This window comes from Anomaloglossus baeobatrachus, chromosome 5, assembly GCF_048569485.1.
Source record: "Anomaloglossus baeobatrachus isolate aAnoBae1 chromosome 5, aAnoBae1.hap1, whole genome shotgun sequence".
NCBI classification, from domain to species: Eukaryota; Metazoa; Chordata; class Amphibia; order Anura; family Aromobatidae; genus Anomaloglossus; species Anomaloglossus baeobatrachus.
Window position 1 is genome coordinate 470,519,814 of NC_134357.1, and position 12,080 is coordinate 470,531,893.

At 43.6% G+C, this 12,080-nt stretch overlaps 1 protein-coding gene across 2 annotated transcripts in view; it reads right to left on the reverse strand.

Moving 5' to 3' along the window:
* PREX1 (phosphatidylinositol-3,4,5-trisphosphate dependent Rac exchange factor 1) overlaps positions 1-12,080 on the reverse strand; it is a 191,925-nt gene that overhangs the window by 98,525 nt on the left and 81,320 nt on the right. For both annotated transcript variants that reach the window (XM_075350642.1, XM_075350643.1), the window contains 4 exons: positions 10,283-10,405; positions 1,909-2,013; positions 1,198-1,299; positions 34-195 (listed from right to left, as the gene is read on the reverse strand). In XM_075350642.1, coding sequence (XP_075206757.1) covers positions 34-195; positions 1,198-1,299; positions 1,909-2,013; positions 10,283-10,405 — 492 coding nt within the window. The remainder of the gene's footprint in view (positions 1-33; positions 196-1,197; positions 1,300-1,908; positions 2,014-10,282; positions 10,406-12,080) is intronic.

Consider the following 12,080-nt stretch of genomic DNA (forward strand, 5'->3'; position numbering starts at 1 on the left):
TATTTATGTTCAGTGCATAGTACCACTACAGACCTCCCATCCTTCTATATGGGACTGTAATTGCTCCAGGGCCTCAAGCTTCTCCATCTGCCTCTTGGTTTCATTGATGTTGGTGCACACGGTCTTCATCGCCTGTAGGGCACTATGTACCGGCTGGTGGTCTGGGTGTTTTGCTGGGGTCCTTTTTGCAAGTTCCTTTATTAAATTAAAAAAAAAAAAATGTAAATAATTATCCCCCCATCATTGGTGCAGAGCACATCTTAGTTTCCTCTCATTCCTGTCCACAAAGCTAGAATACATTTTTCCCAGAATTTAGACACCGGGCAGCATGGAGGTGCAGCACTCACAATATCAAGTGCCGTGAATAGAGGGGGCTTAGATGGCAGGGTCAAGTGGAACAAGTATAACCGCAGCTCTGGATGGGACTGGAGTATTAACTACCAGAATTCCTAACTACTTCTCAGCCACCTGTATTTGTTTGCCTTACATTAATATTTGGCGCAGACCGCGCTGAATGTTTCCTGCATGTAACAGATTGAAGTATCAGCGCTGATAAACACAGCTGTGCGGCCATCGTGCTGCAGCAGAAACAGGAATTAGAAAAGCAGAATTTTTTCGTGATGGGATCCGAAACCAACCTCATTTCCTGTGGTTTATTTATAAAAGCCAGAACATCCCTAATCCTGCGCTGGAGGATTACACAATGTCACCAAGTCACTGGCACTATGAAGAGTCACAATCTTCTGAGGGGTGCCGAATCTGGTCTAGTCAGGCAAAAATTTGGGAATTCTCTTATTTCATAAGTATCATCAGATGAATTCTAGTCCTTTACCTGGCCTCCATGTGCCCAATAGTATGTTTGCCCTGAGAACTGGGCCCTGCTGGGCCCTGGGCATGACATTCCCACCTATAGTATTTCTGTGGACCACAGAAGGTTTATCGAAATTGTCTATCTACTCTATAACAGGATCCTCGGGGGCAGGCACATCATTGTGTGCCCCGCCCATGATCTCACAGCACCATTCTGTCTAATAATCAAGGCACATTTCAGGAGGCACTTGTGCATCTGTCTTCCTATTGGGCTGATCCTATGAAGTCTTATCTAGAGACTAGAGGTCATGTATTGAAGCATCACTTGGGGGATAGATGAACCCCAACTTCCACATGACAGCTCACAGGATTATTTTGGAGTCCTACCTTGAGGAGTAGGGGATACTTGCAGATTCTCTGAATGGGGGTCAGCAGGTAACCCTCCAGGGGGATGTCTGTCGTTTTGCGGCCACCTAGTAACATGCAGCTCTAATAGAGACAAAATAATTAGAAGCAATGATTGCACACAGATCTTTTTTTTTATCATGAGACACAATACATAGGTTTGTATGAAAATTAGTGAAAATATCAATATTTTCCAATCAGATTGTTTCTTTCCACAAGAGCTGGAATCTGTGTTGTTGACTGATGCAGATTTCTTTGGCGGCTTATTGCTGTGTCCTAGGTGCAACAATGGCAGAATTTGGAGCAAAAAACTAAAGATTTGCATAAATATGAATAGTCAATTCACCCCCTTCTGCAGCATATGGATCCTATTTGGAGTCATGTAACATTGATGGCTGTATAGTTATGTGACCCATGGAGCGATATAGCACGATATAAGGATTAGTGCTGCGGCTCCGGTGAGGTCACCAATTACCCAAATCTGATAAACTAACAGCAGGGACTGACAGGGGGAGTACCAATATTTAAAGGGACAGAAGCCCCAGCAAAGGTATTCTGCACTTCCCAGATAAAAGCCTGACTCCTTGTTGCTCCGACGTCCGAGATTCCTCCAAGGAAAATGGCAGAATAATGTTCTTAAGGAGCAGCAAAGCTTAGAAGACCCCGGATGTAGTGTGGACATGTGAGGCTCACCAGCAGAAAGGCTCGGACACTAGGGACTTTGTTCAGCTCCATCAGCAGCCTTAGGGCTTTCTCGTGGTTGCTGCAGTATTCCTCGTAGACGCAGAAACGATCCTTCTGTGAGGACAAAAATACAAATCAAATATTATAATATGCAAAGGGACAGATAATGGGGGCTACATCCCCCATACAACTCCTCGCTTGTCCACGCTCATTGTCTCCTCTACATTCAGGATAGTGATAGCCACTATGGAAGGGGTCCACTATTACAGAGGGAATATAAGCTTTTTCACATTTGGCATTGCCCCCTGAGTAATTTTCTAAGCTAGCTAGACCAGCACTTTAGCATGGGTGATGGTGGAATTATAGGATCAGATTTTAATGTTTCTAATAAAGGTATTTTTTATCAATATAATTCACCTTGGTCCATGATATTTCACTGCAGAAGGGGTGACCAGAATATGTCAGAGTCCGATAGAAGAGGGTCATTCAAGGCTTATATCAATAAGGAGGGTTACTTGTTTTTATGACATGGGGGTAGGTGGTGACTTTTTGGGAAATCAAGAAAATTAAACCAATCCAGACCCTGGATCCAGTCAACTCATCCATCTCACAATCAATAATCAAGGATTAGAGTCTAAGAAAATGAAAGCGGCAACAGAGACCAATCTGGCTCTGGTTATGGGGACTGAAAGCGCCACACAGCGGTAATCAGAAGTCCGGCCCTGTGGTATAATGATGATGGGGCAGGGGATGTAAGGTTAGAGAGCCACCTTTATAATCCCATGTAATTAGGCTGCAGTGCACTAAATGCTGGTCCCCGTCACTGCTCCCCTCATATTATGGCTGCTGTGGGTTCGGGGGACACCATGTGCCCTGTAATTTGCTATGTGATGAGCAGAGACGGCAGTGAGAGCTACTACAAAATTACACCCTCACAAAAATGGCCTTTCTGCATCACTGATAAGTATTTGTGTTTCAATTTGTCATCAATTTCCCAATCTAGATGGGAATATTCAGATGCATAAAACAGACTTAGTACGTCTCACAGCTGAGGGTTTGTTACAATATTTAATACCAAAATCAAGAACCTACAATGATAGATGCATCAACATGAGTATGATATAATGGGTGACGCATTTAACAATTGAAATAGAAATAAGACCATTGGAGTTAATAGTACCGCATGTCCCTGAAATAACACAGGGTCTTATATTATTTGCAGCTCCGAAAGATGGACTAGACTTTAAGTCAGGGGATATCTTAATACCTAGTATCCTGAAATAAGGATTAGGAAGCTCTTTCTGGATATGTACCTTTTAATGCTGTATGTTGTCCTTTTGTTGTTGCTGTAAGCCTCACAAAATATATAGCCGCGATTCGACTAGTCAAATGTATGTTAATGCAAAATGAATATTCTGCCCTTCCCCCGCCCATAATCCCACACACCCCTCTGCGCCGGCGTCAGTGATTGAGAGGCAGCCCTTTCAGGATATGTAACTTTTATTGCCCCGTTGTGTTGCTGTAAGCTCCGGAAAATTTATAGTTGCGCGCCCGCTAGTCAAACGTATGTTAATACAAAATGAATATTCAGCCCTTCCATCTGCCCATTATCCTGCACATCCTTCTGCGCCAGCATCAGTGATTGGGTGCCGTTAAACGGTCTTATTACTCCCGAGAGGATTGGCCAACCCGACGCCCGTTTCAGGGGGTGACAAAAGAAATGCTAAAACGAGCATTGAGGAGGGAGGATGCCACACTCTGCACTGCTCATCCTGACGAAATTACTACTTTGGCCTTCTTACTTTTTGTTACTAACCCTAGTGTCGAATGTCATCAGATGCCTTTACACTGGTCCTTATTAGTTTTTGCACATTGTACTTTTTATAACGCTTGTACAATGTGGCATTCATGATGATGTTTTCTTCACAGGTCCATCTATATAGCTATAATATAGGCACATATAGGATCCCGTGATCTTCATGTACAGGGGTCTTTATAGATTTGCTCTTACACCTATAATACATCATACATACCTAACCTGAAATTGGTATTACCAACATTTTTTATGGGTTATAATATATACTTACCTCTAGATCAGTGTCATTTCTATATTTTGTGATCTTATATTGTGTGGATGCCTTTCTGTTTTGCTACCACTTGAATACTGTTTTTTATAATTAATAACACACTACATAATTTTTCCAATCAATTGACCTTTGTTCGTTTTTTTGTTTATTGGTTATATACTTGTTACAATTCTATACAAAGAATTTTTGGTCAGCCAGTCTCTCTTCTGCCCTATTGCTGTGACATGTAGCGGGTTGGATGGTGGGGGAGCTTCTATAATTTTGGCTTCTCCTGGTGCCCCCACTCATCTATGTACTCTTCTGTAATTAATGATCTTAGATTCATGTCATTTTTCTATGTGGGATTTTCCAGTCCTTTGCAGCACCTCACCTCGAGCTTCAGGCCCATATATAATCCATTTGTCTTATCGCCCTCAGCGTCTCCATTCCTGCCTATACTCATGAGTGAAGTCACTCTGGATCACCACAGCCCTCCTAGGGTCAGTGTGCTCCCACATAAGCTAACCTAGGGCTGATGGCACGCACATCACGATAAGTGCGCCTGGGCAGGATAACGTGTGGACAGACACATCCAGGTGACATCACCTCCTCACTCACTGGGTTTCCGCTCAGAGTCCATCTCAGGAGTCAGGGGAAATCTGACGGAGTGGCCTCTCCATATCAGCATTGTCGTCATTGTTTCCACAGGAAAGAGAGAAGAGAAGGAAACTGACAGGAAATAGATCGGTGTAAACCGGAGTGTTTATATATATATGTAGTGTACGGTGTGTGTATATATATATATATATATATATATATATATATATATATATATATATATATATATATATATATATATATATATATACACAGTTAGGTCCAGAAATATTTGGACAGTGACACAATTTTCGCGAGTTGGGCTCTGCATGCCACCACATTGGATTTGAAATGAAAACTCTACAACAGAATTCAAGTGCAGATTGTAACGTTTAATTTGAAGGTTTGAACAAAAATATCTGATAGAAATTGTAGGAATTGTACACATTTCTTTACAAACACTCCACATTTTATGAGGTCAAAAGTAATTGGACAAATAAACCAAACCCAAACAAAATATTTTTATTTTCAATATTTTGTTGCGAATCCTTTGGAGGCAATCACTGCCTTAAGTCTGGAACCCATGGACATCACCAAACGCTGGGTTTCCTCCTTCTTAATGCTTTGCCAGGCCTTTACAGCCGCAGCCTTCAGGTCTTGCTTGTTTGTGGGTCTTTCCGTCATAAGTCTGGATTTGAGCAAGTGAAATGCATGCTCAATTGGGTTAAGATCTGGTGATTGACTTGGCCATTGCAGAATGTTCCACTTTTTTGCACTCATGAACTCCTAGGTAGCTTTGGCTGTATGCTTGGGGTCATTGTCCATCTGTACTATGAAGCGCCGTCCGATCAACTTTGCGGCATTTGGCTGAATCTGGGCTGAAAGTATATCCCGGTACACTTCAGAATTCATCCGGCTACTGTTGTCTGCTGTTATGTCATCAATAAACACAAGTGACCCAGTGCCATTGAAAGCCATGCATGCCCATGCCATCACGTTGCCTCCACCATGTTTTACAGAGGATGTGGTGTGCCTTGGATCATGTGCCGTTCCCTTTCTTCTCCAAACTTTTTTCTTCCCATCATTCTGGTACAGGTTGATCTTTGTCTCATCTGTCCATAGAATACTTTTCCAGAACTGAGCTGGCTTCATGAGGTGTTTTTCAGCAAATTTAACTCTGGCCTGTCTATTTTTGGAATTGATGAATGGTTTGCATCTAGATGTGAACCCTTTGTATTTACTTTCATGCAGTCTTCTTTTTACAGTTGACTTAGAGACAGATACACCTACTTCACTGAGAGTGTTCTGGACTTCAGTTGATGTTGTGAACGGGTTCTTCTTCACCAAAGAAAGTATGCGGCAATCATCCACCACTGTTGTCATCCGTGGACGGACGGCGGACGGCGCTTCATAGTACAGATGGACAATGACCCCAAGCATACAGCCAAAGCTACCCAGGAGTTCATGAGTGCAAAAAAGTGGAACATTCTGCAATGGCCAAGTCAATCACCAGATCTTAACCCAATTGAGCATGCATTTCACTTGCTCAAATCCAGACTTAAGGCTATGTGCGCACTAGAGATGTGAAGTTTCTCGAGAAAATCTTCTCGAGAAACTTCTGGGAGTGAAAGATTTGCTGACCTCCGGAAAAAATCCGCGGATTTACCGCGGATTTGCCGCGATTTTCCCGCGGGTGGTTCCCTGCGGATTTTTGCAGTCTGTACTGCAGAAATCCGCGGGATACCTGCGGATTTAATGGACATGTTCATTTTCTCAAGAAACTTTCTCGAGAAACTTTTCTCAAGAAACTTTCTTGAGAAAAATCCGCACCAGTGCGCACAGCTTTTTTTTTTTCTCATAGAATTTCATGGGAAATGTCTGCACAAAGATTGCAGACATTTCTCAAGAAATTTCCGCGGCAAATCCGCGGGTAAATCCGCGGGTATTTTGCTCTAGTGCGCACATAGCCTAAGACGGAAAGACCCACAAACAAGCAAGACCTGAAGGCTGTGGCTGTAAAGGCCTGGCAAAGCATTAAGAAGGAGGAAACCCAGCGTTTGGTGATGTCCATGGGTTCCAGATTTAAGGCAGTGATTGCCTCCAAAGGATTCGCAACAAAATGTTGAAAATAAAAATATTTTGTTTGGGTTTGGTTTATTTGTCCAATTACTTTTGACCTCATAAAATGTGGAGTGTTTGTAAAGAAATGTGTACAATTCCTACAATTTCTATCAGATATTTTTGTTCAAACCTTCAAATTAAACGTTACAATCTGCACTTGAATTCTGTTGTAGAGATTTCATTTCAAATCCAATGTGGTGGCATGCAGAGCCCAACTCTCGAAAATTGTGTCACTGTCCAAATATTTCTGGACCTAACTGTATGTATGTATGTATGTATGTATGTATGTATGACGCCCTGGACCAGCCAGGTAGTCACAGATAGAGCCCCGCACTACACCAGTCCCCTAACAAGGTGTCAGCAGCCAACCATTAAAACCCTAGTCACCCCCCTCAGGGCCTGATGGACACACCAGGGGGCGGAGCCAGACAGTTGGCCACGCTCATCGAGGAGTTCAGAGAGCCTGAGGCGGGAAAAGTAGTCAGTTGAGTTTGAGAGTCCAGTGGAGGAGGTCAGGCCTGTGTGACAGGCCTGCAGCAGACTGACAGGTGACAGGGTAGGAGCCCGGGCACCTTTGGCTAGGAGGCATACGGAGGCCTCTGCCTGCAGGAGTCGGGAAGACGGCTCGGTGGAACCGTGTTGGACCGGGACAGGGTAGTGGCCCGCCGGTACCGACCCGGGGAACCGACTGGAAACCGGAGCTCAAAGGGGGGTACTGTGACCCTGAAGCTAGGTCCAGAAGCTACTGGGGGCTAGCTAATTCACTGATTGCGGCCAGGACGATAGGTTCTGTCCCACCCAAAATCCCAACTGAAGGCAACAGCGTCTGCGGGCAAAGGGCTCTTCCGACATCTACAAGCCGGGGAGCGGACTCCTGACGCTGCAGGCGCAGGTAGTCCACCATCACACAAACAGGTGCAGGCAGAGACCACCAACCGGGTGGGGGACCAGACTGCAGCCGGCTGCGGGCACCGACCACCATCACCTTGGTTTACCAGAGACTTGTGTGTGTTTCTAATCGTGAGTACACCAGTGCCCTCCGGCCGCCCATCTCCCTGCACCGCCAAACACCCCCAACGGGTCCCGAGGCCACCATCCCTGCCCAAAGAGGGGTTAACAACTTGCTGTATAACATCTCCCCCGGGTGCCCCATAACTGCAGCGGTGGTGTCCACCTTCACCACATCGCGTGGGTGGCGTCACGAACTTAACCACGGCTCCGGCCGTACACCTACGTCCCCTAAACCGCCAGCCCCTTTCAGATCGGAGTGACCACAGGACCCCCGGGTCCGGAGACGCTCGAGCCACCCACCAGCGAGCCCGGATCCGAGCGGCTCGGCTGCAGCCGAGCACGGGGCGGTACATATGTGTGTGTGTTATATATATATATACACACACACACACACACACACACACACACACACACACACACACACACTCCCGCCTAGCGTCCAGAATGTACATACAGTGATGGCCAAAGGTGCTGGCCCCCTTGAAATTGTTCCAGAAAATGAAGTATTTCTCCCAGAAAATTATTGCAATTACACGTTTCGTTATACTCATGTTTATTTTCTTTGTGCGTATTGGAACACAAAAAAAATGGGAAAAAAGAGCAAATTGGACATAACTTCACACAACCTCCAACTTTGTTCCAAGCATGTGTTGCTCATTCACACTCGCCTGTAGCAAGTAACAAGAGTGGTCAACATGAAAATCACATCTGAAATTAGATCAAAAGGGGAGAAGTTTACTCAATCTTTACATTGTGTGTCTGTGTGTGCCACACTAACCACGGAGAACAGAAAGAAGAAAAGAGAACTGTCTGTGGACTAGAGAACCAAAATTGTTGAAAATTATCAACAATCTCAAAATTACAAGTCCATTTCCAGAGATCTTGATGTTTCTTTGTCCACGGTGCGCAACATAATCAAGAAATTTACAACACAACACTGTAGCTAATCTCTCTGGATGTGGATGACAGAAAAAAAATTGATGAAAAATTGCAAAGCAGGCTAATCCAACAGCCCCAATCAAGTTCCAAAGAAATTCGAGCTGTCCTGCAAGCTTAGGGTGCATCAGTGTCAACACGAATTATGAATCAATTTTGGGACGAAATAACACTATGGCAGGAAACCCAGAAATGGCCTGCAAGGAGTCCGGATCTAAATCCCATTGAACACCTGTGGAGACATCTTAAAATTTCTCTTGGGAGCACCTTCAAATACGAGAGACCTGGATGAATGATCCAAAATTCCAGATGAGAAGTGTAAGAAGCTTGTTGATGGTTCTAGGAAAGGATGGTTCTAGCAAAGGATTATGGTCGCTTATTCATGGATTAGTGACCATAATCCTTTGCGACACGTACGTCGGGTCCTCCACATGGAGCTCTCCTTCCACTGGCACGCTGTGTGTACTGGCACCTTAGATAATAATCCAGTTGCTTCCCAACCCCTTCTTTGTGTGTAACACCATTGTGCTTCCAGATTTGGGGATTGTGTTATTAGGGTTGTGCCAGGAAAAGGTGTACTGCCAATCACTATGTCATGCCCACCCACTGTGCTTTTTTGTTGCCAAGTTTTGTATATTTAATCTTATATTTATCATCATGCCGTGTCATTTAAACCTGCACATAATCATGTAATTTTAAAAATGTGTTTCTAATAAAATTGTATTTTAATTTTTTCACCTATAAAACTCCATTGTCCCTTTCTTTGTTTCTAATATTATTGGAGTAGGTATGGGCTTAACACCTTTATGCTATAGTGTGGTTGGCCCTATACTTTAATGAAAATTTGCCGCAGGTCTCTTTGTTGTGCATGAATCTACAATGTGCCCATTCCAATAAAAACAAAGAAAACTATTGCATGATCATGTATCCAAAATGTTGTCAGTTATATGTATTATCCATTTCTCAGGATCCCCATGTTGTGATTTTATTACATAGTTATTCTTCTCTGGTCTATAATCTGTAAATTGATGGATCCCATTACAGAGCAAGTGAATTTGCTATGAGTTGAAGACTTGGATCAGAAGCGAGGTGATGTGACCAGTGTGCGCCATGCAGATCATTAATGAAGTAGAGACAACCTTATGGGATTTCTCTTACATCGGCAACATTTGGACCACTGGTTTGGACCACAGGATTCTGACACGTAGCCAGACGTTTGGCTGCCATCTCAATGTTTATGTTTTGCAGAAGATCGGGTTTGACGTTGGGAAATTCACTCCTCACCTGACATCAATAATCCTGCAGATTTGGCAACTTTCAGAGTCAGGAAGCAAGAAACAATCTGGATGGTCACAGATCCAGCAGCGCGAACACATGTTCCTGCACAGCTGCCAGGATGCCACCTCTGACCCCACCAACAGAGGAGCCGCACTGAGAAACAAGTGCAGCAATTCTAGCCTGATCCCCTGCAGTCCCATGTAACACATTGTGTGTGGTGGAGGAGGCTGCAGAGGTCTTATGTGACGAGAGTTGCTCTGGTTAGCTCCGAGTTCCTCTAATTTACATGTTTCTAGTGCTGTATGAACTAACATTCCAGGGAGGTTACAGGTCACAAATGGTGGCAGATAAGTAGAAAGAAGCTTCATACTCACAAACTGCTGAAAAACGTTTCCTAGCTCATGATGCGGGTGAGGCTCCGGCTGGAGACGACTCTCCAGCGCTGCCAGAAACTCGCGGTGAACCTGTAGGATGTCCTCCATGTTGGAGAATAAAATCTGGAGGAGAAAAAGAAACATGATCTTAAGAGAGCAGGAGACACAAAAATCCATATACATTATATTATATAGGGGACAGTCCATAGGGGGCTGTGCAGTTATACTATAGAGTATAGTCTATAGGAGGTTGTGTATATATTTCACATAGGGAACAGTCTGTAGGAGGCCACGTCATTACAGTATGTGGAGGATGGTCTATAGGAAGCTGTGTAAGTACATCACATGTCCTTCAGTCTATAGGAGGTCATGTATTGTAGAAGAAATGTAGAAAAAGAAGAGCAGCTCTTAATTCATTTAAAGAGGACCAACCACCAGGATTTTCGTATATAATCTACGGTAATCTAAAGCCAGTGCTATAATGGTGCTATCATGCTGATTCTATACATACCTTTAGTTGGGAGATCGGATGTATAGTTTCTGAAATATAGGCAAGTAAAGTTTATGAAATGCACTGTTATTTGATAATGGGTACAACAGAATATCTAATAGGTGGGTCGGGATTGGCTAGTTATTCCCGCCTCTGTCTGCCTGCCTGTCCTTTATTCCTCCTTCCTCCCCCTGTAATAGAGACAGGAGGAGGAAGGACAGGGGGGAGGAAGGACAGACAGGCAGACAGAGGTGGGAATAACTATTAGATATTCTGCAGCCCCTATCAATTAAATAGTGCGTTTCACAAACTTTACTTGCCTATATTTCAGAAACTATACACCGTGTGCAGAATTATTAGGCAAGTTGTATGTTAGAGGATTTTTTTTTTTTATTATTGATCAACAACTATGTTCTCAATCAACCCAAAAGACTCATAAATATCAAAGCTTAATATTTTTGGAAGTTGGAGTGTTTTTTTTTTTTAGATTTGGCTATCTTAGGAGGATATCTGTTTGTGCAGGTAATTATTACTGTGCATAATTATTAGGCAACTTAATAAAAACCAAATACATTCCCATCTCACTTGTTTATTTTCACCAGGTAAAACAATATAACTGCACAAAATTTAGAAATAAACATTTCTGACATGCAAAAACAAAACTCAAAAAAATTAGTGACCAATATAGCCACCTTTCTTTATGATGACACTCAGCAGCCTACCATCCATAGATTCTGTCAGTTGCTTGATCTGATTACGATCAACATTGCGTGCAGCAGCCACCACAGCCTCCCAAACACTGTTCCGAGAGGTGTACTGTTTTCCCTCCCTATAGATCTCACATTTTATGAGGGACCACAGGTTCTCTATGGGGTTCAGATCAGGTGACCAAGGGGGCCATGTCATTATTATTTCATCTTTTAGACCTTTACTGGCCAGCCATGCTGTGGAGTAGTTGGATGCATGTGATGGAGCATTGTCCTGCATGAAAATCATGATTTTCTTGAACGATACTGACTTCTTCCTGTACCACTGCTTGAAGAAGTTGTCTTGCAGAAACTGGCATTAGGTCTGGGAGTTGAGCTTCACTCCATCCTCAATCCGAAAAGGTCCTACAAGTTCATCTTTGATGATACCAGCCCATACCAGTACCTCACCTCCACCTTGCTGGTGTCTGAGTCGGAGTGGAGGTCCCTGCCTTTACTGATCCAGCCTCTGGCCCATCCATCTGGCCCATCAAGAGTCACTCTCATTTCATCAGTCCATAAAACATTTGAAAAATCATTCTTAAGATATTTCTTGGCACCA